This window comes from Podarcis cretensis, assembly GCF_951804945.1.
Source record: "Podarcis cretensis genome assembly, chromosome: 3".
Taxonomy (NCBI): Eukaryota; Metazoa; Chordata; class Lepidosauria; order Squamata; family Lacertidae; genus Podarcis; species Podarcis cretensis.
In genome coordinates, this window is record NC_137172.1 from 113,138,524 (window position 1) to 113,165,516 (window position 26,993).

The 26,993-nt window shown below is 42.9% G+C and overlaps 1 protein-coding gene across 3 annotated transcripts in view; it reads right to left on the minus strand.

The window, feature by feature from the left end:
* Window positions 1-26,993, minus strand: part of PLCB1 (phospholipase C beta 1) — a 472,399-nt gene that overhangs the window by 327,852 nt on the left and 117,554 nt on the right. For all 3 annotated transcript variants that reach the window (XM_079969662.1, XM_079969664.1, XM_079969663.1), the window contains one exon: window positions 10,098-10,172. In XM_079969662.1, the coding sequence (XP_079825788.1) occupies window positions 10,098-10,172 (75 nt within the window). The remainder of the gene's footprint in view (window positions 1-10,097; window positions 10,173-26,993) is intronic.

Here is a 26,993-nt window from a genome sequence, read left to right on the forward strand (position 1 = left end):
AGTCTAGCTCTCTTTCTCCAGAGGGGGGTTCCCTCCATCACCTAGGTCCCAGAGGCACCCAAGTAAGGAGGCATGAACGGTTGGAGCAAATCCCACCTCCAAGACAGAGTGCAAGACTGCTTGCTAAGGAACAGAACTGTTTGATGAATTAAGTTGAGCCTTCCCCATATAGGATGGCAAGGGTTGTGTCAGTATCAGATGTACTGCCTGCTGTGCCTTAGATGAGTGATTTGCAAATGTAGGGCACCAATCTAAGCATTAGCACGCTTGCAAAGATCATTCAAGTTTTTGTTCTTCAACAACTGGGAGCCAGGACAATGCTCCACCAAGACACAGCTTCTACTTTTTCCAAAATTGTTCATCATTACATCCAGCAGAGAAGAGTAATTATAGCATCCTGGGATTGTTTCCAGTACTAGACTCACTCAGAGTAGACCCACTGAAACTGATTGGCGCCGGCCTCCGGAGAGTCGTGCAGAGCTGCGTGGAGCCCGGGAGCGCAGGCAGGTCTCCGCGACCCTCCAGAGGCCGGCGCGGCTTGGCGCCGGCCTCCGGAGAGTCGTGCAGAGCTGCGTGGAGCCCGGGAGCGCAGGCAGGTCTCCGCGACCCTCCAGAGGCCGGCGCGGCTTGGCGCCGGGCTCCGGAGGGTCGCGCAAAGCTGCGCGGACCCCGGGAGGGCAGGCAGCTCTCCACGACCCTCCGGAGGCCGGCGCGGCTTGGCGCCGGCCTCCGAAGAGTCGCGCAGAGCTGCGCGGACCCCGGGAGCGCAGGCAGCTCTGCGCGACCCTTCAGAGGTCGGCGTGGCTTGGCACCGGGCTCCGGAGGGTTGCGCAGAGCTTCCTGAAGCCTGGAGAGCGAGAGCCTCTCGCTCCCCGGGCTTCCGCGAAAGCCTGTATTTGCCCCATAGGACGCACCCACATTTCCCCTTCATTTTTGGAGGGGAAAAAGTGCGTCCTATAGGGCGAAAAATACGGTAGATACAACCCCTGACACACACTTGGCAAAGATGTTGCGGGACTAAATCATTTGTACACAAGAGAAACCTCCACAAAATTAGGGGGGGGGGTCATTTTATGTTCTACACAAGGAGAATGTTCTGTCTCCCCGCACCAATACAAAATGCTCCTGAAAGAAAAACTCCTCTGAAGATGTGCCATTATTCAAGAAGCAAAATCAGATCCCATGTTCCCCAGGCTTTGAATATAATCTATACTTTCTGTATTGTTGGCTGTAATAGATAATTTTGGTACAGGTCAATTAAAAGAATTTCTAATTTAGCTCGCTTTGCAACTAAACGAACAAACAAAAAAAATCCCATATATTTATCTGAAGATAAAAACAGAAATTGTGGCAAATGAAAGAAACCACTCAACCCTAATCTCACTGAAATGCAAAGCTGGGTATTCTTCACTGACATGCCAGAGGGCTGTTCTTTTACATGCTGATATTTTTAGAAGGTTATCGTGATTGTATGCAATCCTTTCTAATTAAAAGTTAAAGACATACCATCATGCATGTTCACTAAGTTCAAAAATGAGAAAACCACAATTCCCTCATTGCTAAATTTCTGTTCTCATATGACATGTTTACACTGCAGACTTGCTTATTTCCATAAATAAGGAGAATAAAACAACTACAGTAAGTGTTTCACTTGCTGATTAAAATTTGCTCCCCTAATTAGCAAAGCTGATATAAAGACTACCTTGTTAGGGCCTGTGAAAGATCTGCTAGTTTTGTAAGATGGGAGTGTGTTCCCATCTTCAAAATACTTTCACTGAGATTTTCTAAATCACATTTAAAAAGGACAAGAAATAAAAATAAACAGCACAAACAATAAGCAAGAACATTTGAGCCTACTGAGATCAAGCAAGCCCCTTCACTATTCTCTTTTCAGCACCTGCTAAAAATATACCTGTTTAGACAAGCCCACCTAAATGCTTAGAAAGTTGAGGTAATCTTAATCTGTTTTAGGAATCTTAACTTTTCTATGTTTTAAAGTAGGGTTGTAATTTTTTATTGATTTTACCATTTTATATTCGAGGTTTTTTTATAATCAAGCGGTGAATAATTTTTATGAGATAAATTCATTAATCAATTAAAAGTTGTGTGCTGTGTCCTGTTGATAGGGAATGTTCTGTGGGTCGGAGACAAAAATTGGGGGGGGGGTCAAGGTGGGTCAGTTAGTGGGGAATATTGGAGGGTATGAAATAGGTCTCTGCTTGTTTCTAGTCAGAAAAACGGAAAATGAAATCGGGGGGGGGGGGATGACTTAGAAAACAATAATATTTCAAAAAATACAGGAAGAAGCAGGCACTGCAAGATTCTCCATCGCATGGCTTAGTTGAGACTGCCCAGAAGCTTGTTTACTCCTCACCCTATCCTTTCAACAAGAGGGAGAGAGGAGACAGCGTAAGAGATGCCCCTTCTGTTGTAGCTACAAGGAAAGCAGAGAACGCCTCATCAGTGGCACCTTGCAAGGCAGGCGATACATTTCCTACCTTGCAGTGCAGTAGGAACTTGGGTGCCCAGACTGATAGCTTTCCTCATCCAACCAAAGCCTGACTATGAGCCATCGACCACAGAGGAAAAGCCAGCCACTTAGTGACTAAGACAGTGCATGTCTGTTCCCCTGCCTTAAAAGAGTGGACTACAAAGCTTCAGTGAGCAATTGTGTACCTGTTTCCTCTGTCCAACATGCAGTTGCTCCACATGCTGTAGCAAATGAACGGATGGATGCAAGCAAGCCAAGGATTTCTGACGGGAAATCTTTCTCTTTCAACCATGTCCCCAAACAGTGTATGGAGGCACAGGTCCAAAATGGCCTGTTAGCAAGTACACTTACCACTGCAAGCGCTGCTTGCACGAGGATTGTGTTCCTGGGGGCTGTGTGTAAAGACAAAATTGTGCAAGGTCAGAAGAACACACAGAACCGCCCCCAATGTCTGAGCTCTCAAGATGGCCCCTTGAGATCCCATGATCACTTCCATGACCATCCCAGAGCCCTGTAAGCAAGGCAGAGGGTTTTAAAGCCCCTTTTGTGCAGAGACTCAGTGGAAAAAGAGTTTTTAAACTCTCCACCTTGCTTACCAGGCTTACCCCCCTCCCCACCACTATGTACTGATATTTTGATTGCATTATTTGTTGTTTTGCTATGTGCATACCCCAACCTGGGACCTTATGGTGAAGGACAGATTTTAAGTAAAATTATCATCACCACCAGCAGCAAAAATATTCAAAAGAAACTTTCCCTGTGCATAGCATCTCTCCCATGGGCATAGCCAGGATTTATGGCGGGGGGGGGGGGGAGGAGTTTTGCTGGGGGGAGCAGAACTGAGCTACCTGTGATGTGATTGGTCAGCAAGTTAAGTATTTTTATTTATTTACTTGATGGGGGCGGTTAATCCCGGCTACATCCATGATCTCTCCCCCATCCTTTCAGAATGTTTGGAGAAATTAAATGTTTTTAATATCTTCTACTTTGCATATGGCTCAAGAAAACAATGCATAGTTTTATTTTTATTTTAAAAGCCTTTCCTGCTGAAATATGTATGACTACTGAGCAGTAATAATAAAATGCATAGCACATTTAAAAATGGATGTTCACCATGGGGAATGTGCCCTACACCCAACTAATGCCACTATTTCAGCTTGTTAGCAAAATCCTCAGAGCTATATAAAGATTCTAGTTTCCATAGAAACTGTTGTGTGAAACTTCGGGATGTTAAGCACCCATGTTAATTTGAATTTCCATTTGCTAACTGCTAATACGCTATATCATTTCTAGTGTCGCAAGATAAAAGCATAGGTCATGATCTACAGCTTTTGACCATGCTAATGTGCCCACTCCCCACTACCCCTGAGCCCCATCCCCACCCCGAGGTACCAACAAACAAGCCCTACATAAACCCCAGGTACACCTTCTTCCCAGGATATCCTGTGGCCTGGTGGCAGGAGAGAGTGTAGCTTGTTGTTGTTGTTTAGTCATTTAGTCGTGTCCAACTCTTCATGACCCCATGGACCAGAGCACGACAGGCACTCCTGTCTTCCACTGCCTCCTGCTGTTTGGTCAAACTCGTGCTGGTAGCTTCGAGAACACTGTCCAGCCATCTTGTCCTCTGTCGTCCCCTTCTCCTTGTGCCCTCCATCTTTCCCAACATCAGGGTCTTTTCCATGGAGTCTTCTCTTCTCATGAGGTGGCCAAAGTATTGGAGCCTCAGCTTCACGATCTGTCCTTCCAGTGAGCACTCAGGGCCGATTTCCTTCAGAATGGAGAGGTTTGATCTTCTTGCAGTCCATGGGACTCTCAAGAGTCTCCTCCAGCATCATAATTCAAAAGCGTCAATTCTTCAGCGATCAGCCTTCTTTATGGTCCAGCTTTCACTTCCATACATCACTGTATGGAGTGTAGCTTACATGGAAGGTAAAAGGTAAAGTAGCCCAATGTTGCCACAGTTAGCACATGGATATTCAAGTCCTTACAATATAATCTTCTATCACTCTCTTCAAAGATGTTCAGAAGAGGGTGGGTGTTACAGAAGTGTAGAGTTGGAAGGGACCCCAGGAGTTATGTACTTCAACCCCCTGCAATGCAGGAATCTCAACAAGGTCATACATGACAGGTGGATACCCAACCTCTGCTTAAAAACCTCGAAGGAAGGAGAATCCACCACATCTCATGGGAGTCTGTTCCACTGTTGAGCAGCTCTTACTGTCAGAAAGTTCTTCCTGATGATGAGCAGGAATCTCTTTTCTTGTAACTTGAAGCCATTGGATAGGATCCTAGCCTCCAGAGCACAAGCAAGCTTGCTCCATCCTTCATGTGTCAGCCCTTTAAATATTTGAAGATCGCTATCTCCTCTCAGGATAAACAAATCCAATTCCCTCAACCATTCCTCATAGGGCTTGGCTTCCAGACCCTTTATCATATTGGTTGCCCTCCTCCACACACATTCCAGCTTATCAATATCCTTAAAATGTGGTACACAGAAACACAGAGAGATGGAACTTTTATGTTTCCACAAACCCACCAGAGCCATCTGCAAGTACCCATTTTCTAACTGAAAAAGTCACAGCAAAACTTACAGGCTGCTTTAGCACAAACACAACTCAGAGTAAGCAATTTTATTCTAAGGGCAAATGTTTTTTGTGATTGCATTCTTTTTAAAGTCAACCCTGAACTGGGGGAGAGTGACTGAATTATATCCCATAAGCAAAGCATTTCAGCATTTTTATTTATTTCCTAAGATTCAATCTATAGGCTCATCCTTCTCAGCTTCTGCTGAGAGACCCAAGAACCAGAAATCTAATTTTGTTTTTGAAAGCAGCTAATATTTCCACTTATCACATAATTGTAAAAGCAGAACCTTTTAGAAAAGCAAACGTTATGACATTCAGAGTAACCTGACATTTGGCCAACTAACATTCTTATAGGACTACTAAAATCCAGTTTTAAAAATGCAGTCGTGAACAGCATTTTAAGAAGAGAGCTGTCTCAACACTGTCTCTGAAAAATATTTTTTAATATGTTTCACGGTTAGATCAGCTATCCATAATTCAAAAACAAACTTCCACCATCTATTTTACATGCAGGCAGAGGGGTGAGGTGGGTGGGTGGGAGGTTGAAATTAATATGGAGACAAAGGTTTTATGGAAAAATAATTATCCCTTCCTCGTATAACACTCTGACAAGAAACAGAACCACAAAGGGTAGCTTTTTAGATTAAATTTTTCATATTGTGAATATGCTCCTACAAATTGATCCTTTCACTAAATTGTCAATATTAGCAAGATGCATATGGGCTAATTTTCATGGAGGTGTGATGGGCGCAATGACACTTTTTCCTCTCACGCCATTGGGCCCGCTCTCACTTAGATAAATTGCCCCCACCTCATTGAACAACCATTTACCTGAAGGTTTTTCTTTTGTTTTAATAAAACTATCCCAGATTATCCTGTGGGGGACCTTTGTGAGGGGATAACTAGTAATTTGGAGTCTCAGGTGGGTTTTCTTTAAATAAACAATAGATTTATTTAAGGCAAGATAGTACATAACACAAGTGGAAAAAACTTAGGTTACTTCAGGAATACAATGCTATTTCACTTTAATTCACCTTTAGTTGTTTTGTGTTATAGGTCGGTCCTTTTATAAGGTGATACTTTCTTTCAGTTATCCACCCCCTTTAACAATCCTGCTTCTGAGGTACTTTAAGAAATAGACCCAAGCACTCTCCACACTCCCTCCACTGGGTTTGGGAGTCTCCTGCTTTCTCTTAAGAATCTCTCCCCTCCAGACTAGATTGAGTCCCAAATAGGCTGTTTCCAGCTCCTACTTCTCCTGGCTCAACCTCTGCCTCCCAGTAAAATTCCAGTCTATTCCTCCTACAGGACACCACACACTGTCCTACACAATACACTCATAATGGAAGTTCTTTTAATAATAATAATAATAATAATAATAATAATAATAATAATAATTTTTTATTTATACCCCGCCCTCCCCAGCCAAGGCCGGGCTCAGAGCGGCTTACAAGCAATAATAAAAACAGGATGAATGATTACAACTTAACAAAAATAAAATACAACATTAAAATAATGGAATGTTAAAATATTAAAATGTAGCCTCATTGCAGGAGGAGAAGGAAAAGAAAAAAAAGAAAAAGAGAGGGAGGGAGGGAATCAAATTGGCTCCAAGCCAAAGGCCAGGCAGAACAACTCTGTCTTACAGGCCCTGCGGAAAGAAATCAGATCCTGCAGGGCTCTGGTCTCATGAGGCAGAGCGTTCCACCAACTCTTTTTCCCTTTCACTCTTTACACCTCAACCTGACTCCTAACCTGTCTCCCTGCCTATCTCCCAGCCTCTCCAACCTCAATTCCAACCCCACCTCCTCAACCTCTCTTCATATTATCTCCTTTAAACTCTCCCTCATGGAACCATGGCCAACCAGAGGCTGCCGTTCTTTAACCATTTGCTGGCAGGAGAAAAAAGAAAAAGAAACACTTGTTAAACCAACCTGTCCAGCAAAACCAACTTTTTCATCACAGGAGGCTGTCAACCTGTTTCTAAGGACAGGTAAGGGTTCACGTGATGGAACTCTCTTCCATAAAGTAAACACCCCAGCGCAAAGAAATGTAGCACATGAGAAAGAATGCCAGAATCCATCACCCTTGCAAGCTAGTTTTCATTTTGAAGAGAATCTCTTTTGCATGGAAGAGCATCACTGGTACAGAAAGTTGACCATCCCTGTGAAAACTAGATCTTCACACCCCATCTTTCTGATTTTCCTTCTGTTCCTGCAGAATTTCTCTTCTGAAACACCCTTCAGTTTCTTCTATTCTTGACTGCCCTCCTATTGCTTCTGGCAGAGATTCCATTTCTCTACCCACATTTACCCCAAGTGGTTTATTCAGAATGCAACTGGAACCAATGGAAATATTGTAACTGGCTTGGGACTGGTTCTACAGAGATTGTGAGATGGATGTTTAGCTAAAGGAGAGATTCTGCAGATCATTAATATGTACTGGCAGACATCAAATAATTCTTGAGGCACGGCTGCGAAAACCCACTCATGACTGGCATATTTAAAATTGAGGGTGGCATCTTTAAAATTGAGGCTACCAATCTAGTAAGTAAGGGCACCATGAGTACTGGAACTTTTGCCCCAGGCAGCAAAATGTCTTGGGTCAATCCTGAACTAGTCCATGTCACACACATCTCAATGACAACTGCTGCTTCTTTCACAGTGGGCTGACATATCATGGAGACTTTGGGGATGATTTCTGGAAGGATGCAAAAACTGCCAATGGATAGGCAGTTCTGTTTTGCATTTTTGCTTTAAATGTCATCTATCTTTCAAAAGCCTCCATCGCCACGAGTGTTAAGTGATGATAAAAACAATACACAATGGAAGCCAATGGGAGATACCTTTTTACCCTGAAAAGGCTTAGCTAAAAGATCTCATCTTGGAGTAACCTTGCATTGGGAAGTATGGCAGCAAGAAATATACATCATGAAAGCAGCCTTCCCTGTCCTGGTGGCTGTCCACATGTTTTCAACTCCAGCTTCCATCACAGTCCCAGTCAGCACAGCCAGCAATGTGGCCAGGGATGATGAGAGCTGTGGTCAAAAATATATGGAACACACCAGTTCGAGAAGACTGCTTTAAAGTGAAACAGCAACAATAAAAATAATGACAGGTCCCTGACTCAATAAGATTGCAATCTAAAATTTGACAAAGGAGGTTGCTGCGGACGGGGGCTGGGGAGGAGTTGTTGGCATCCATCTGTCTTGAGAGACAATGGAGTGTGCCTCCAGAGCTGAAGTCAAAGCACTGGAGAATCACAGCGCCTGCTGTGGCTGCAGAGACCAATAACTTGTAACTGCTGCCTCCTGTGTTGTTTTGCTGTGTTAGCACTGAAGTGACTTCTTGGGGCGTATGGAGTGTGTAGGAGGACCCAGACTGCCCCTCTTGGCCTCACCTATGTGGTTCAAAGGAAAGCAGAGCAATACATTTGGTACCAGCTTGGCTGCAGGAGTTGCAGGAAGGAGGCGTATGAGGAGGGAGGGGGGCAAAATGAGAAGGATATACCTAAGCCCAATATCATTAGAAGACAGGGACTAAGGAGTTGTGTTGAAGGCTTCATCAAAAAGTTGTGTTTGGAGGAGGGATTGGAAGGAAAGCAGCTGGGTAGTATCACATAGGTGTTCCAAGATGGAATTCCAGGCATAAGGGACAGCAAGAGAGAAAGGGTGGAGTCATTAAAGCCACAGATCTTTCCAGTTGTTACTAGAGGGTTCACTGCACAATTAACCATGCTCTGCACCCAACAGATTTTAACTGATTGTCCAACACATTATCGCATTACTAAGGTACCCTTTCACCTCAAAGCAACAGGCAAGCTCACACACATAGGTAAGGCATGTCATCCTCAGGCAAAGAAAGGCCTCTTTTCTTTTTTACAAACAGCTTGCAATGAAAGCTACTTGCCACTGACTGGTGGAGCACAACAGCAAGGAAAGCATTTATGCAGTTTAACAAAAGCAAGACCCCACTGAGCAAATAACTGTATGTGCACCTTAGCGAAACATACTTTTTGATACAGGAACACTTCTCTCAAAAAAGAAAGAGAAAAAGAGAGAGAAGGAAGGGGAGGGAGCTGCTTTTTAAAATAATGTTCTATCCATTGTTAATGTTCTCATGCTGTTCATCATAAAGCCAATAATCAGGGAGCACTAATTTGATATTTATGTGCATGTCACGAATTGCTACCATTGGTTTTCAATTACAATTCTAGCCTTTTGGAAAGTTTCTGACACTGAAATGGGCCCTTAGGAAGAAACTTTAAAATGCTTTAGAAAAAGCAATTCCATAGTCACATGATACATCCAAGCACACAATTACCTGCACACGGCAGCTGCCTATTTAAAAAACAAAACAAAACTCAGAAAGGCCAAGGATGGCTACTTGCTTCCATAAAGCATAGCTGGTGAGATGCGTGAAAAATCCTCAAGTGCCACCAAGCATAGCTTTGAATTTGGATTGCATACTTGTGTGATCATTAATGAAAAGTTGAAAATGAAAAACAGCCATTATCTAGAAGGTGCATTCGGTTCAACAATGCAGCTTTTTCATCCAATTTATAGATGCAGAAAATAGAAAAACTTAATTTAGGCATCTCTTGCAAACATGATGAGTTACTTACGCTATCTATTAAATGTTTATTAAAAAGGAGCACTTCATAATTAACATTACAGTTCCGATTCAGCTGTCAAGGGTATAGCCACTCAAAACTAAAGTGAAATTATGTACTTGCTTCACAACACAGTCACTTCCGCAATGACATCCAAAAAGCTCCACATAATAGACTTTCCGTCAATGTACAAGACGAAGTTCAAATTGCATGCTTGCCTCTCCCAGAGAGCCCTTAATTAAGCACCTTGAGGCTATCATTATAAGTAAGGCTATGCTGCAGTTATGCAAAGACATATATGTGGTTGGAGAGAGAACTTTTAGGAACAAAATGTGACCCATAGGGAATTTTCTGAAGCACAATCTGATAAAGCAACAGTGGAGAATCTTTGGCCTCCCCATGTGACCTACCTTAGGCGCTCTGGCATGTTTCCCGCATCGGGCATCTTTGACAAGGCTGATATCCAGCAGCTCCGATTCCTGCACCTGATGAGACAAGAAGGGGAGAGGGGAGATGTGTTTTGCTGCATTAGGTCATTCCATCATTTACACTGCAGTTTTGCATATGAAGGTCTTTACAAGCATTCCCACTCTAAATTAAGATAAAGGAAGAAAGGATACCACTGGCCCATCACTGTAAGTCTTCCCAAATCATGGTAAGATTATGCCTTTTAGAGACCAGGAGACCTACTTGAGCTGCAGACTTGGAAGCTAGTGGCATCAAGGAAAAGCCCAGGTTCACTCTTCCATCCCTGACTGCCATGATTTGTGGTGACGCAGGGGGAGCAGATCCTCCTCCCATTCAGCCAAGTACACTATGGTGCAGTCACAAGGGGGCAGGGCCTCCTCTGCCAGGGAACCAATCAAAGCCAGCTTTCTGGCTCCTCTGGGTGGAGTCTAGGGGCGGACTTGACTGAAGACTTTTCTGGTCAAGTCCACACTAGGAGCATAACAAGGAGGCCCACCCTTCACCCAGTTTTCTCCTTCAAGGCTTCTCCACCTACCCACTCCTTAAGTAAATGGTTTAGTGAAGAGGAATCTCCTTTAGAAGAAAATTCCACCAGCAGCATTGTTATGGACATGGATCAGCCCCTGTTTCTCATGACCATGGAGGAATTTTACCCACAGACGGATTGGCCATGGTTCTGTGGGGTTTCCACCCATCTCCATTTCTACTATGTCACAACTTTACAATGGCAGCAAACGCATTGAGCTGGGTCCTTAGATGGGAGGGGAGAGGTATCTGGCTGCATCCCAGTGGGGAAGCCCTTTATGTTATAGCTTATGGCTTTGGTCCTGTATACCTGAAGGACCATCTCCACCCCCATCGCTCTGCCCAGACACTGAGGTTCAGTGCCGAGGGCCTTCTGGCTGTTCCCTCACTGCGAGAAGTGAGGTTACAGAGAACCAGGCAGAGGGCCTTCTCGGTAGTGGCGCCAGCCCTGTGGAATGCCCTCCCATCAGATGTCAAGGCAATAATTATCTTACTTTTAAAAGACATCTGAAGGCAGCCCTGTTTAGGGATGTTTTTAATGTTTAATGCTGTATTGTGTTTTTAATATTCGGTTGGAAGCAGCGCAGAGTGGCTGGAGAAACCCAGCCAGATGGGCAGGGTATGAATGAATGAATGAATGAATGAATAAATAAATAAATAAATAAATAAATAAATATCATCATCATTAAGGTGTGACATGCTCCATCCAGAAGCCCAGCACCAATGTGTCCTTCTCAACTACTTAGTGCACTACTTCCTGAGCCATAGGCAAGCAAGTTTTATGAGACTTGGCAGCATGTACTGTGTTTCTCCTGTGGATATGATTTGTATTTAGAGCAAATAAGCTGCACTAATTGTCTGTATTACCATAAAAGTTGCTCAGTTCCATAAACACTGCCAACACTGGATTATTACAGTATACCACAACATGTTAGACTTAAATCCATCTCTGATCCCTGGAAAGCTACTGAATTATTGAGAAATCCACATAGCTGCATAGGACCCCACAAACGAGCATACTTTCCCCCTTATGAACACTGTTAACAATTTTGGGGGTTGGGGTTGGAAAGGAAACTGATATGCCATGTTTGGAGGTAGCTTTTAAAACTAATTTGATATACAGATAATTTACATTTTCAATAGGGCTGTAGCAAGCACTCAGTAAGGAAAAAGCTGCAGGGTAGCAGCAAGTGCACTCTTTCTACCAGACTGCCCACACCAGGCAATGGAAACAGTAACCATAGCAATAGAGGATTTATATCTTATATCTTATATGGGGAAAGGGGACAGAAAGCAAGCAAGGACCACTGCTCAGTGGCACAGGGGATGCTTTGCATGCAAAATATTCCAGGTTCAGCAGCTCCAGTTAAACAGGACTTCAGGCAGTCAAAAACTAGCCACCATCAGGAAAAGTAGACGGTACTACAGAGAGGGATCAATGATCTGTCTCAGTGTAATACAGCTTCATGGGTACAGACTGATTCCTCCCCCCTGAAACTCATTAAGCATCATTAGATCATTAGACTGCTGTACAAAAAAATTCCTCCTACATAGTTCCGCAATGTGACACTCATCTTTTGGAGAAGAGCGACCTTCCATATCAGTCACCAATTTCCAAAATTTCGTCTTATCACGAGTCTCCAATGCTTGTGTCAATTCCAACTGATATTCTTTAATAAAGGTCTCCTTCTTATGTCTCATCAGTTATTTATGAGTATTGAATTTCAGAACGGGCACAGGAACTTGCCTTAGATTAGCTCTCTAAACAAAATTAAACCACTTTCTAAGTTTTTTCTTCTACATCAAACACAATCATTATCAAACCATACCCAATAAATAATATGTCTTTGCCCACAACCTGTACCCCTGTAGAATCTCTGTTCCAGTGTGATATGCTTGAATGCCAAGAAGACCACACATGAATCCAGAAACAGCTTGCCAGGTGTGGCAGAGGTTCTACACTGGCTTCCTGGCAAGTGGGTTGCTGCCAGTGACCAGGAGTGAGAGAGGCAGTGGGGAGTTTGGCACAGTAGAATGGCACTGGTGGAGTCAAGACTTGCCCCTCTTTCCCAGTAAGCAACAGCAACCCACCTGCTGGGAAGCTACCACAGCAACTTTGCCCCACCTGGTGAGTCAAAATATATGATTTCCCTGTGGATCCAAGGTTTAAAAACCTTTGTATGCATGGCCATTTGAAGTTTGTGCATTGCATGATTAAGACTGCACTGAGGGAGAAACAGGGCTATTCTACTGACTCTGCTGATAAGATGCCTTTGGCCTTTCAGCAACCACTGCCCAACAGAAGCCATTCAATCAGACTGATTTGTTACCATTCCAGCTGATCATTATTTTATGGTCCAATGTGGCTATGTGCATCTTGGGCTGATTTGCTGCCAGGAGTGGGGGAAATGCACTATAGGATCTCACTGGGGCCTTACTTTCTTGCTTTTAATGTTTGATAGACCACTGCATTTTAATATTTTGTTGGAAGCCACCTAGAATGGCTGGAGAAACCCAGCCAGATGGGCGGGGTATAAATATATTTATTATTATTATTATTATTATTATTATTATTATTATTATTATTATATAAGGTGGTGGACCCTCATGGTCATAGACTAATAGAATTGGAAGAGTTGGAAGAGACCCCCAGGGTCATCCAGTCCAACCCCCTGATGGAACTTCAACAAAAGCATCCATGACGAATGGTCATCCAACCTCTGCTTAAAAACCTCAAATGAAGGAGAGTCCACCACCTCTCTTGGGAGTCCATTCCACTGTTGAACAGCTCTTACTATCAGAAAGTTATTCGTAACATTTATTTGGAATCTCTTTTCTTGTAACATGAAGCCATCGCTTTGGGTCCTAGCCTCAAGAACAGGAGAAAACAAGCTTGCTCCATCTTCCATGTGACAGCACCTGAGATATTCTAAGGTGGCTATCATATCTCCTCTCAGTCTCCTCTTCTCCAGGCGAAACATACCCAGCTCCATCAACTGTTCCTCGTAAGGCTTGGTTTCCAGATCCTGATCATCCTGGTTGCCCTCCACTGTACACGTTCCAGCTTGTCAGTTGTTAAAGGGCTTCCAATCCCTCCCTCCTTTGGTTTCAGAGTCTTTCACTGTGCTGTTATGTAGCTGCTAGTTTACAGGGCCAGAAAGCAATGTTACTCGCCATCAAAACTGGCTGTCGGATGAGAGGCTGTTTCCTTCCTCCTCCAATTACCAGAAACATTATTGCATTCTGAACTGAACTGCAACTCTTGACATCTTTTGGTCCCTCAATCTTTATATACATAGGGAGATGGGAACGTACTAAGTATCTCGCAGTTCAGAAAACAATTATCTCTTTATACCATATATGGAGGTCCCGTGCCCTTCTTCCAAATGTTGACTGAACTACAACTCCCATCAGCACCTGCAAGCATACCCAAGGGTGATGAGAGTTGTAGTTCAGCAATATGTGGAAGGCCAAACATTCCCCCAACCTTTTATTATGATTTATTCAAACTCGTGTTTACTTGAAACAGTTTATCACATAACAAACCTATCAAAATCACTCCTTATTTCTTCCAACTCATACTAAAGCCACAGTGCCTTGTCTTCCAGTAGCTAGTACAGCTTTTTGCTGACATGGGATTTGAGATGTCAATGATGGGCTAAAAATAAAACTGCAATTGACAGCTATCCAGGCTCTGATCACATCCAGGTAGCACCAGCAAGATATATAATTTTAAAATAATAGCAACAACCAAGCAAGCCAATAAAACAGCTGAAGTGTAGAAATACTTCATTCTAAAACTGAAAGTTTGTTGCCCACACATCTGTACAAATCTCTACCTCTTCTCTCTCTACCTAGTTTCCCCATTTCTTTCTTCTTTTTCTTTGTACTTACCACTTCTTTATTTCTTTATTACTGTTAGGGAATTTTTGTTGAAATAAGGTGTCGTTTTACTTTCTACCTTGTATACATTTGTGGTGGAGTGGGGAATTAACATATTTTTCCGTCTATAAGATGCCCCCATGTATAGGACGATCCCTATTTTTGGGAACTCAGGTTTAAGAAAATGGGGGGAGATGACCCCCGCGTATAAGACGCCCCCAAATTTTGGACATTATTTTTTAGGGGGGGAAACTAGTCTTATACATGGAAAAATACGGTAACTGGATAATTTTTTTGCCCCAATACAAAACGTTTGTGAAATCTGTAACTGTTTATGACATGTTAGCATATGTGGCTTTATAAGCCTACACCAGTCCTGGCTACACAACACTGCAGAGAAAAACAGCAAAATAGATGGTGATTGCGAGGATACCAGGGGGTTCCTTTTCTTATAAATGGCAGCAAAGATGAAGTATTCTATTAATGCTAAAAGAGGTAAAGCTGATCCTATATCACTCTTCCCCTGCCCCAAGAAGAAAAAAGGTCCAAATATTTGTACTGCGACACACGCTGTTATATAAAGGAAGAGGTGATGAAACACTGAATTCCAAATGCTGGTTTAAAAATAAAGGCTCCCACTGTACATTGCAGAGATGCGGGGAAACAAGAAGAAGCGTCACTGATGCTTTCACAGCTTCAGTTGGCCGGAAGATACATTGCCCTTTATTGCCCGCATTGTTAGCAGAAAGACACAACAAACTCGCACCCATTCCAGGTCCATAACCCAGATGCAGCTACATCTAAAATGAATCTCAGATGAAGCCTATTGGAGATGACTAAGTAGCAAAGTAGGTACTCTGTGTACCGATGGACCCAGGTTTTGTCCCTGCCATTGCCAGTTACAAGGATAAGAAAGACTTTTGCCTGCAAACTAGAGAGCAGACAGTACTGGACTAAAGGACCAGTGGGTCTAGCTCAATATAAGGTAGCATCAAATGACCAAGAGGCTTATCTCATTGCTGGCCATTTTCATGAAGGGTAAGCAACGTTAGAGCCAACCTTCCATGGACACTGCTCTCTCACTAGGGACAAAAAGTACTATTCACTCTATTCTTTTGATCCAGCGGAACAGTGACGCGGGTGGCACTGTGGGTTAAACCACAGAGCCTAGGACTTGCCGATCAGAAGGTCAGCAGTTTGAATCCCCATGACGGGGTGAGCTCCCATTGCTCGGTCCCTGCTCCTGCCAACCTAACAGTTCAAAAGTACCTCAAAGTGCAAGTAGATAAATAGGTACTGCTCCGGCAGGAAGGTAATCGGTGTTTCCATGCACTGCTCTGGTTCGCCAGAAGCAGCTTAGTCATGCTGGCCACATGACCCGGAAGCTGTACAGTGGCTCCCTCGGCCAATAAAGTGAGATGAGCACCGCAACCCCAGAGTCAGCCACGACTGGACCTAATGGGCAGGGGTCCCTTTACCTTTACCTTTAATGGAACAGTGTTCCATATCATCTTCTCAGAATACTCTTTAAACTTTTAACCAATGACTCAATGAGCTCTTAACAAAACAGAAAAGCAATCCAATAAAAATAATTAAAGTTACTGTTAATTCCAATCCAGTGCATTAAGAACAGCGGAATGCACTTCGTTCCAATGTGTTCTCCCATTCACAAATATCAGGACTTGCCAATATAGCATAAGATGCATCACTTTTATGGAGCTGATTTTTTTTGTGGAAACGGCAAAGCACAGATATCCAAGGCACTCTATAGACTCCCTGTGGATAACCAATAGAATGGGTAGGCAAAGCAGAAACACATTGGAAATAAAGGGCCAAGTCCTCCATCATGCAGACCTATGACCTTAAGCCAGGAGAAACCTGTGGTCCTCCAGGGTGACCGTAGGCCATACTGGGAGTGCAACACCACTTGAGAGGCTGCTGGTTCCCCATCTCTGGTATAAATGCAGCAAACGGGATCCTCATTACTTTCTTCAAATAAACCTTTAGTCACAAGGTTCAGTTAGATATTTATCTTTCTCATACAAGAGCATTGTACAGTTCAGCCATGTCCCTATCAAATCCTGACTTTTCTTTCTGACAAACCACCTACACAGCATTTCTGTCTGCTGGTTACTTCTTGTAGTGTAATATCACAAAAGCCACCCATGGTCTTCCTTCTACTATTTACTTGATGAGAAGAGGGCTCTGCTACACAGAGATGCTGAAAAGCTTAAGGAGCACCTTGCTGGATGAGGCCAACGGTCCAGTTCATCTAGCATCCTGTTCTCAGTGGTCAACCTATGGGAAGCCCCCCCAACTTGCTGTTGAAATGGAACACTCAGGATGAAACTGTGAAGTCTGTTATGATTAAATGGGCACAAGACGTTGGACACAACATTATGTTTGCTGACTGGGAACAGTTATGGAACACCGGTTTGAAATTTACGGCATGTAATGCCTTAAGAGAGAATGTTATGAAAATGATTTATAGGTGGTACATAACCCCAGTCAAGCTTGCAAAAATTTATCATTTGCCTGATAATAAATGTTGGAAGTGTAAAGAAACTGAAGGTACATTCTTTCACCTTTGGTGGACTTGCCCAAGGATTAAGGCCTTCTGGGAAATGATATATAATGAATTGAAAAAAGTACTTAAGTACACTTTCTTGAAGAAACCAGAGGCCTTTCTTCTGGGCATGGTCGGCCAATTGGTGTCAAAGAAGGACAGAACCTTCTTCATGTATGCAACAACAGCAGCAAGAATACTGATTGCGAAACATTGGAAGACACAAGATCTACCCACTCTGGAAGAATGGCAGATGAAGATGGTCGACTATATGGGACTGGCAGAAATGACCGGCAGAATCCGAGACCAGGGAAAAGAGTCGGCGGAAGAAGATTGGAAGAAATTTAAAGATTATTTGCAGAAATATTGCAAAATTAATGAATGTTAGAATGTTGTTGGACAGAAATTAAGTGGTTACCAGCTGTAAAGTAAAAGTGGAGTAATATTAAAATAAGTTATAAATAAGTTAAAATAAGGATTTGCTGAATTAAGATTTGAACTGGAATACAAAAGGGGGAAGTGAGAGGAGGTTCGAGAAACAAGGTAATAGAAATAAGTTTTGGAAACTATATCTGTTTTCTTTTGTTTTGTTTATTTTTCTAATTCTCTTTTAAAGCCATATAAGTAGGTGGCCATTACTTTGTGGGACTTAATTCCATAGAAGGGAAGAAGCAACGGCTTATAGATTAAACGGACCTTTCCCCTCATTAAGAGCAGAAGTATTGCTTTTCTACATGTGCTGCCCGTTTCTAATACCAGTTCCTAGCCATTTCCACTCTGCAATTTAGTCTGGGCTCAGTAGGACAATTCAGATTGTGTCACATCCCAAGTTTATGGGGGAAAGGCCACTATGAGTCCTCCACTTATCCGTGCTTCATCTATCAAAATGAAAGCCCTAATGCTCACCTCTGTGTCCACATATTGGAACTAAGCAATATCGTTATTGCCTTGTTTATGTTGAACAGGGGGACAGGGAACTCATCCTCCAGTGGTACAACTCATATTCTCTGAAATGTAACAGCTGAAACAAGTGTATTATGCAACGCAAGTAGCCCAGGACCACATCACTCTAGCTTGCTGACCTAAGCAGTCCTAACATCTCTGATTAAAACTGCTACTTAAAAAAAAAAAATGCACCCCCGTTGCAATATTTGTGACAGCATATCCGAGGAAGATAACATAGGATGTATTTGAATGTAAAAAAGGACGGTATGACTTGAAAAAAGACAATGCACATTTTTTGTGAACCAAGCAATTTAAAAAAAGAAAGAAAGAAAGAAAATGACACACATCTTGAGTTTCACTTGAATGCCTCATTTGCAGCATGTTGGCTTTACACATACATATGCTCTGGGAACTTTTGATAACTAATTCTCTTGTCTCTGCTGACACAGGCATTAATTGCATTTATTCAGGTGCCATTTCGTTGCATGGTTTATTCTGCAGAATTCATCACACAGTCTTGAGGTTTAGCTACCATGTTCTTCCTTTTAACTGACATCCATACCTGTGGGCAATTGATTCAAGAATGATTTAGGAATATGACTTTACTTTTCAGTAAACTGTGGGCAATTGATTCAAGAATGATTTAGGCATATGACTTTACTTTTTAGTAAAGAAAAAGGCAGCTATCTGAAGGAGAATTAAGTTGTCACAATGCAAGTCATCTGTTCAGAGAGATTTCACACAAGTCTGTCTTCATTAGGCATCTTAGAGGGAAACAGAGTGGCATATAGATCACAATGGTCTCTTTGTGCCGAACTCAGCCTCACATTTATCCATTAGAAAGCCATTATGAACATTATTCAGCCAAAAGCAAATACTGTATATTAGAAGTTGTCATCCACATATGTTTGCATTTGTGAGGTTCACAAGCAACATTTTTTTCAAGATTATTTTTCTGAAAAATGCTTTGTTCAGTTACAAGTCTCCCTTCAAAATGCCCGAAGAAAGCCTTGAAATCAATAAGACTGGCTAGTTGGGTTTCCGAAGTGAGATGTATGGAGCAATGATGGTTTTAAAAAGGCACCTGTATGCTTTCAAATTCTGAACAACTGCATTTTCATAGAATCATAGAATCATAGAATCATAGAGTTGGAAGAGACCACAAGGGCCATCGAGTCCAACCCCCTGCCAAGCAGGAAACACCATCAGAGCACTCCTGACATATGGTTGTCAAGCCTCTGCTTAAAGACTTCCAAAGAAGGAGACTCCACCACACTCCTAGGCAGCAAATTCCACTGTCGAACAGCTCTTACTGTCAGGAAGTTCTTCCTAATGTTTAGGTGGAATCATCTTTCTTGTAGTTTGGAACCATTGCTCCGTGTCCGCTTCTCTGGAGCAGCAGAAAACAGCCTTTCTCCCTCCTCTATGTGACATCCTTTTATATATTTGAACATGGCTATCATATCACCCCTTAACCTCCTCTTCTCCAGGCTAAACATGCCCAGCTCCCTTAGCCGTTCCTCATAAGGCATCGTTTCCAGGCCTTTGACCATTTTGGTTGCCCTCCTCTGGACACGTTCCAGTTTGTCAGTGTCCTTCTTGAACTGTAAGGTTGGAAGGCACTTATTTTAAAGGCACTTATTTACTTACCTATCCTTTTCAATAAAGAACCTCATTTTCAACTTCCAGGGCATGTGTCTTTTCCGTGTCCATCTAGCCAGTGCTTTTTTTTTCTAAAAAAAAGTTTAGGGGTACTCTCATTTTCCTACTCATATTGAAATACTGCCCCTCAATGAGGCCAAACTTAGATTCACAAAATGTTTAGGGGTATGCATACCCCTGCATCCCCCCAGAAAAAAAGCACTGCATATAGCCATCACAAAAAATACAGCTGGTGTTAATGGATTGTCCGTTTAGTTGGCTTGATTTGGGGTGCCATCTGACGTCACTTTGTGACGAGCTGTGTGGAGTTCAGCCTACCTGGGGGATGACCTTCTGGAAGGTTTTACTCAGTTCCATTTCATCGCTATTTCCTAATGCCCGGATGTGGTTCAAATAATAGCATTTCTAAAATTGACCAGTAACCAACTTTACTCCTTTTCAACCATTCTGAGGCAGTTCAGATATAATTTCGTGAAGATTAATGCCACATGCTCTTACGTTCGCTAGAATTGGCAGAGCACAGTATCTAAGACGATGCACTGCCAAGGACCGCTTCCATATTTCACAGCAGCCATCAACTCACTAGTCTCTGCAGTAAGAGGATAATAATCATGACAGAACCTCACAAGGTTCTTGTAAAGATAGCTGCGATGACGGATGTGTAGCACTCTGTAAAATTGGAACAACAAGGCCCTACCTCACAACTCTCAAGAAAAATCACGGTGGCACTGCATTTAATTAAAGATAGAAGAATGTTAAGGGAGTGGGGAGAGATTATCAGGATTCAGAACCTTCCTCAGGGTCACCCATCATGCACAGAGATGTGGAGGGGAACTGCTGTGTGGAAAATGCTCTGTCTGAATAGAGCCCTAAAATCATGAATTTGACTGGCATATTATGTCAAATGACCAGCAGAACATTTCTTGTACATCTGGCTGTGAAGTCCCAGGCTTTCACCAGAAGATGTGGTTGGAATTTTTCCCACATCACTATCAAATGAATCCCGCAAGCACTAAGAGGAAGCTACCATTATTACCGTCGAATAAAATGCACACACAGGAGTGGGAGGTACCCCACAATGTTTTGTTGCATATTCCACTTGAATCCCCTATTAGTATTGGCAACAATTCCAACAGCAACAAAAAAAACCCTACCTGTGAACAACACTTTCTTGAACCACAGGATGTGGCTTGAGGATTATTATTTGAGAAGTATTATTTTCAAGCCCAACAAAGGGAAAGGCATGGACTCATAAGAAGTGAGATGTGACCTTTCTTTGCCACATTTGAGAAATTGATTGTTACAATTGGTGTAAGAACCTGGCTCATGACTTGTAAACACAAAGCTATGCATTATTGCATTGCATTGACTAAAACTCGTTCAATGGCATCTTGTATGCTTTTAAAATGGAATTTTCACTCTTGCAATTTAATTCTCTCCGAACAGCCAAAAAGCAGCATTGTGCTACGTACGGAGGAGGGAAAGCTGAATGGTAGGCATAGAGTGGAGAGTGGGAATTAAAAATGTCTGTAGGCTGAAGATTGGAAGCCTGGAACAAAAGCCAAGATCTGAAATCTGGAAACTATGGCAATCAGAGCTGCTAATAGGGGTCACCTTGTGTTTGATGACTGTATTAAACTGTTTCTTCATTTTTATCCGACACAAACTGCTAAGTAAGGAGAATACATGATGTGGAAGGGCAGTGTGTTTAAGCCTCCAAGTGGATACAGTTGTTCAGATGAGTGCATATAAAATAGAGAACATGTCTCCATAAATTCAGTTAGCACCACTTCTTGGCAGCTGCCAGGCCAGTTTAATGAGAACATTTTAAAGCTAATCCTGAGACATGCATATACCTGAGGAGATTCAGTCTTGAGGGGAGCTGATATGGAGTAATGGAGATACAAGGAGACCAAGGTTCAAAACTCCACTCAGCCACATGAAGCTCACGGGTAACCTTGGGACAGCCATAAAAATATAGGAAGAGCCTGCTGAATCCAGCTAATGGTCCATCTGAAATGCAGTATCCTCTTCTCACAGTGGCTAACAAGATGCCTGTGGGAAACTTGCAAGCAGGATATATAGAGCAACTTGGTGGTGGTTCTTGTAACCATTGTCCTCACTGTGAAAGGTCGTGTGGTTCCAGAACTGGCCTCCACAGTCACTTACGGACTCATTGTTAAAACCGTGTTTATGGAAGACAATCTTACTTGGCTACGAGTGATTGCCAAAGAAGAAGAAAGAATTCCTTTGAAAACAATCAGCATGCGGCCAACAACTTTGGTTGGTAACTTATACCATCACATTACCATATCAAGAGGTAAAGCAGTGAATTATAAGGCAGACACCTCAAAGTCTCTGTGTGGCAACAATGGTGTAGTGTTGCTTGCCATCGCCTGGGGCATGCACACAGGCGTTAGGCAAGGCACGCAAATATAGGCGTTGGGCAAGGGGGAATGGAGCCTGCTAGCCCAACCCTTTCCCCTCCAGTGCTGCCAGAGCAAGCCCACTCCCACCGAAGCAAAGTGGGGCTGTGCTGAGCTGCCTGCCCATCCATGCAGGGGGGAGCCCAGCTGGCCAATGCAGCCCTTGGAAGGCGAATCCCCCCGATGTGGTGACACCCGTGGAGAGGAACACCTGGACTGTGCACCCTCAAAAATCGTGCACCAGGGGCCACGGCCCCCAGCACCTCTCACATAATGCCCCTGCGTGGCAAGCCATGGGCACGCATCTGAGAATCTTTATCACCTATGATCACTTACACCTGCTGTTACAGCCACAGTGAACCTGAGCCACTGTCAGATTCAGGGGAGGCAGAGGATCATCCTGCTAACCCATGCAGTCAGACACAGCATGGCCATGGCATTGCCAGCATCCCCATCTCAAGACAATGATATAGGCTATGATGCAACACATCAAAAATCAACCCAACAGGGTCCCACTAAAAGTCAGGTTCACTCAAGGGGGAAACCCAGAGTGAAACAGGCACTGAATAGAGCTTTTTCCATTTCCTTCTACCTTTGGAAGTGTATGATGAGAGCTTAGAAAACTTTCATCACTTTGGGGAGATGGTAAGACATGGTGAAGGGAGCAAAACCAAAGCTAACAATGAAAATCTCTGTTTGAGGACAGATCAGATATCACAAAATCATAGATTTGTAGAGTTGGAAGGGACCCTGAGGACCATCTGGTCCAACCCCCTGAAATGCAGGAATATGCAGCTGTCCTATACGGATCCAACCTGCAACATTGGAGTTAGCAGTACCATGCTCTAACCAGCTGAGCTATCCAGGCTCACCATCAAGTTCATATAACATTAAGCACACCTAGTTAAGCAAATTAAGCTGGTCACATCACACTCACAGAAATCACTTAGTAGGTACCTGCACTCCCCCCCACCACACAACTTTTTTCCTAGGAGGGCTAAAGGCTTACCTTAAAGAAGAAAGGAATCTCAAGGTCTCAGGCACCTGCCCTGGGGCACTAGAGAAAGTCTCTGCTGCCAGGCTGGTGACTCATACATTCCAGGACAGTTCAGGAACTGTCACAATTTGGATTTATTTCCACTTGAGCTGTGCACGAAAAGACCTTTGAAAATACCCTTTACCATCAGTTGTAGGCCTCCTCCTTTCCTTTGCCCTGCTACCATCTGCAGATCAAAAGCCACTGACCTTAAAACTATCCATCAAGGAATTGTATTCATCAGTGTAGTCCAGACAGAAATATAACACTGACTATGGATACAACTGACCCTTGGGGGACCGATTTCTTTTTCTCTTCTTGAAATTCCATTTTCTAGTTTGCAGTGAACACTTGCAAGATTTTAGAAACCTGAAGGTAACAGCCTGAGCAGAAGGTAAATTCATGACTCACATATTTGTTCTATTAAATAATATCCCAACACCTACTGAGATTATATATATACAGTGGTACCTCAGGTTCAGACTCCGCTAACCCAGAAATAGTACCTCGGGTAAAGAACTTTGCTTCAGAATGAGAACAGAAATTGTGCAGCGGCGGCATGGCAGTAGCAGGAGGCCCCATAAGCTAAAGTGGTGCTTCAGGTTAAGAACAGTTTCAGGTTAAGAACAGACCTCCAGAATGAATTAAGTTCTTAACCCGAGGTACCAGTGTGTGTGTGTGTGTGTGTTTATATATATATTCAAGAGAATGGGGGGGGTGTAGCTACATCTGCCATTAAGGAGGTGCTATGGAAAAATCTCAGCCGGTGTTCCCAACCCCAAAAATCAAAAATCAAAGCCCATGACTAAGCAAAAACAAAAAACAAAGCCATAAGCCATGGTACAACCACATGCCATTATCTGATTGCATCTCTAAAATACTAGTCAAATGTCATATTTTCTGGGTCTGGGTACAGCTACTGCTGTACCCCATTTCTAAGCATTTCTATTTGCTTGTAACAAGCAGCATTTGCCCACCAATTTTAGTAGCAACTGAGACGAATATAGCCCAGCTTCTATCCAAATCATTCTAAGATCTTTCATTGATGTACATGGTTCATGGGTAACATTCATCTATGAAGCCACGCTTCTCCTGAAGATGCTACCCAATCAAATTACAGAATTAAGAAATATGCTAGGGCTATAACACTAAATTCACTAACTAGGAAACAAACCCCCACTGAGCGCAATGGGTATGTACTTCTGAATAAACTTGCCTAAGATGCACACTTGCCAATTTCTCTAATTCTGAATGAACAGTTCTCACAACCTTTAGCTAGCTGAGCCTGATTCACATTTGAGAAAGTTTTGCTGCCAGGGGATTGTTTTTTCTCCACTTAATAGGGAAAAAAATCTCTCCCAAAGTGTAAACTCCTGCTTCAAAGCTCAAATGCTACTTATCAAATATAACACTTCCTGTCTAGCTATGATAGGAAGCCGCTTGCTACAGTTTGCCAAGTTCTATTTGAGATTTCTAAAGGAATTCTGAACCTTCCTTTTATCCAATCCAGGCTTTGCATCCGCTGTTCCACTTGCTTTGTTGTAAGCACCATATCGTTGCCAGACACTGAAGTGCTTTCAAAATAAGCCAAACGTGTTGACATGCAAGAGCAAAGAAGAAAAACGGTTTCGGCAGCTTTACTTCCAGGAGACAATTGCTGGAAAAGTTACTTTTCAGAGCTAGCCAGGTTTGTGGTGGAAATCTTACAATCATAATCAGCATGCTTCTGAATGAAACTTCCTAATCTGAAGCCGTTTTTAACTACAAGAGAACAAAAAGCACCCTTCAACACCACCATGAAGATGGATGGGACACACAGGGCTAGACAAATTGGAAATTTTCTGCCTCCAAATGAAACCGTAATGGAAACAATCACAAAAAAGATCGAGCGATACAATCAACCAACATTCTTCTAATGCAGTCTATTTACAGAGAATGATTTTCCCTTATTCCTTTTTGCAATAGGCCATTGTAAACGAACCCATTCCCCCCCCCCAAAAGAGCCATAAACTAGGCCCACAAAACTACCAATACCTAGACATAGGTATAAGAAGCTGTAGAGAACACTTCCCACTTTCATCTAGAGGCAAATGTCAAGGAAAGGGTCTAAGAAACTAAGCTTGTGGAAATTGAGGTTTTTGTTGTTGTTACAATGTGGAAAGAGAGTTTGCTTTGTTGGCTATTTGTTCTTTTAAAAGAATATCTTTGTACTGCAGGAAATAATATAATGAATGCATTCTTGACATTAATGAATATTATTGTTTCATGCCACCACAATCTCTGAGCGATGCAAGATTCCAGACGCTTACCCAGGGTTTATGTTTTCTTTTGGAATGAGGCACAGTGCAGACTGTGGTGTCTTTATAATATATGGCTTATTTACGTGTATATACAGTGTGAGCCTATGATGGCAAGGTTGACAGCATTAACACCCCAAAAGGGTCTTGTTTCTCCCATAGCCGCAGCCTTGGATTCAACGAGAAATCAAACATGGCCCTGTCTCTCTGCCATCTCCCTGCTTGTTGGTATACATCTAGCCCAGATCACTGCAGGTGTTTGGAAATGTTTACATTCCATCATTGCATTCATTCATTTTCAAGGTACATCGTTGTGCCAGCTTGTCAATGCAATTTACAGGAGGCTTAGGTTATATTGCAAAATGTCAAGAGGGGTGAAAGGATTTTTAGCTAACCTTTGTGCAACTATCAATTCCCTTCCCCCATTAAAAAAATCAAACCAGACTCTAGAATATAACTCTAATCAACTCGTCCCTTATTCTGGATCTTATTTATCCCAGAGAGCAATTTGCAATCAATTATAATAACTGTTACCAGCAAATAAAAGATGCAATCAGCATGATGAGCCTAGCTTCATAAATTTATCTGTGTTGAGGGGCCACCTCAAGAATTCTTAATGGTGTTATCAAGCCTGGAAAGGGCTGGCTCGACTATTAGATATACTGAGGCGATCACTTCAGGTGGCAGGTGATGGAGGACAGCGCTCCATTCTACTGGAGGCCAGTATACCACGTGCCACACAGCCTGTTCTGCAACCCCTAAATTAGCCTACCAATGATATGGGTTTTCAAGAAAAAATTGGATAGTTGGATGTCCCTAAGCATGATCTAATTTAGCATGTTATCTGTGTTTAGGAACCAAAGCTAAAAACTTTTAAATGGCCAAGCTTGCCTAATATAGTATTTGAAATTGGTTCCATTTACTGTAGCTTATGAAATTACTAAGAAGAATAATTCATGGGAAAATAAAGCATGGGGGGGGGAGATTCTGGAAAAAAATCCACCTGACTTCATTGTAAGGTAAAAGGTAAAGGACCCCTGGACGGTTAAGCCCAGTCAAAGGCGACTATGGGGTTGCAGCGCTCATCTTGCTGTCAGGCCGAGGGAGCCGGCATTTGTCCACAGACAGCTTTCTGGGTCATGTGGTCAGCATGACTAAACCACTTCTGGTGCATGAAACACCGTGACGGAAACCAGAGTGCACAGAAATTCATCTTCCCACCACAGCAGTACCTATTTATCTACTTGCACTGGCATGCTTTTGAACTACTAGGTTGGCAGGAGCTGGGACAGAGCAACAGGAGCTCAGCCCGTCACAAGGATTTGAACTGCTGACCTTCCGATCGGCAAGCCCAAGAGGCTCGGTGGTTTAGAGCACAGCGCCACCCGCGCTTCATTGTAGCAACCTTCCCTTAGGTGTCATGGAGTGTCCTCTTCCTGTATGCAAAATAAAGGGTGTCATCTTATCCCTTGCCTCAGGCTACGAAATAGCAACTTGAG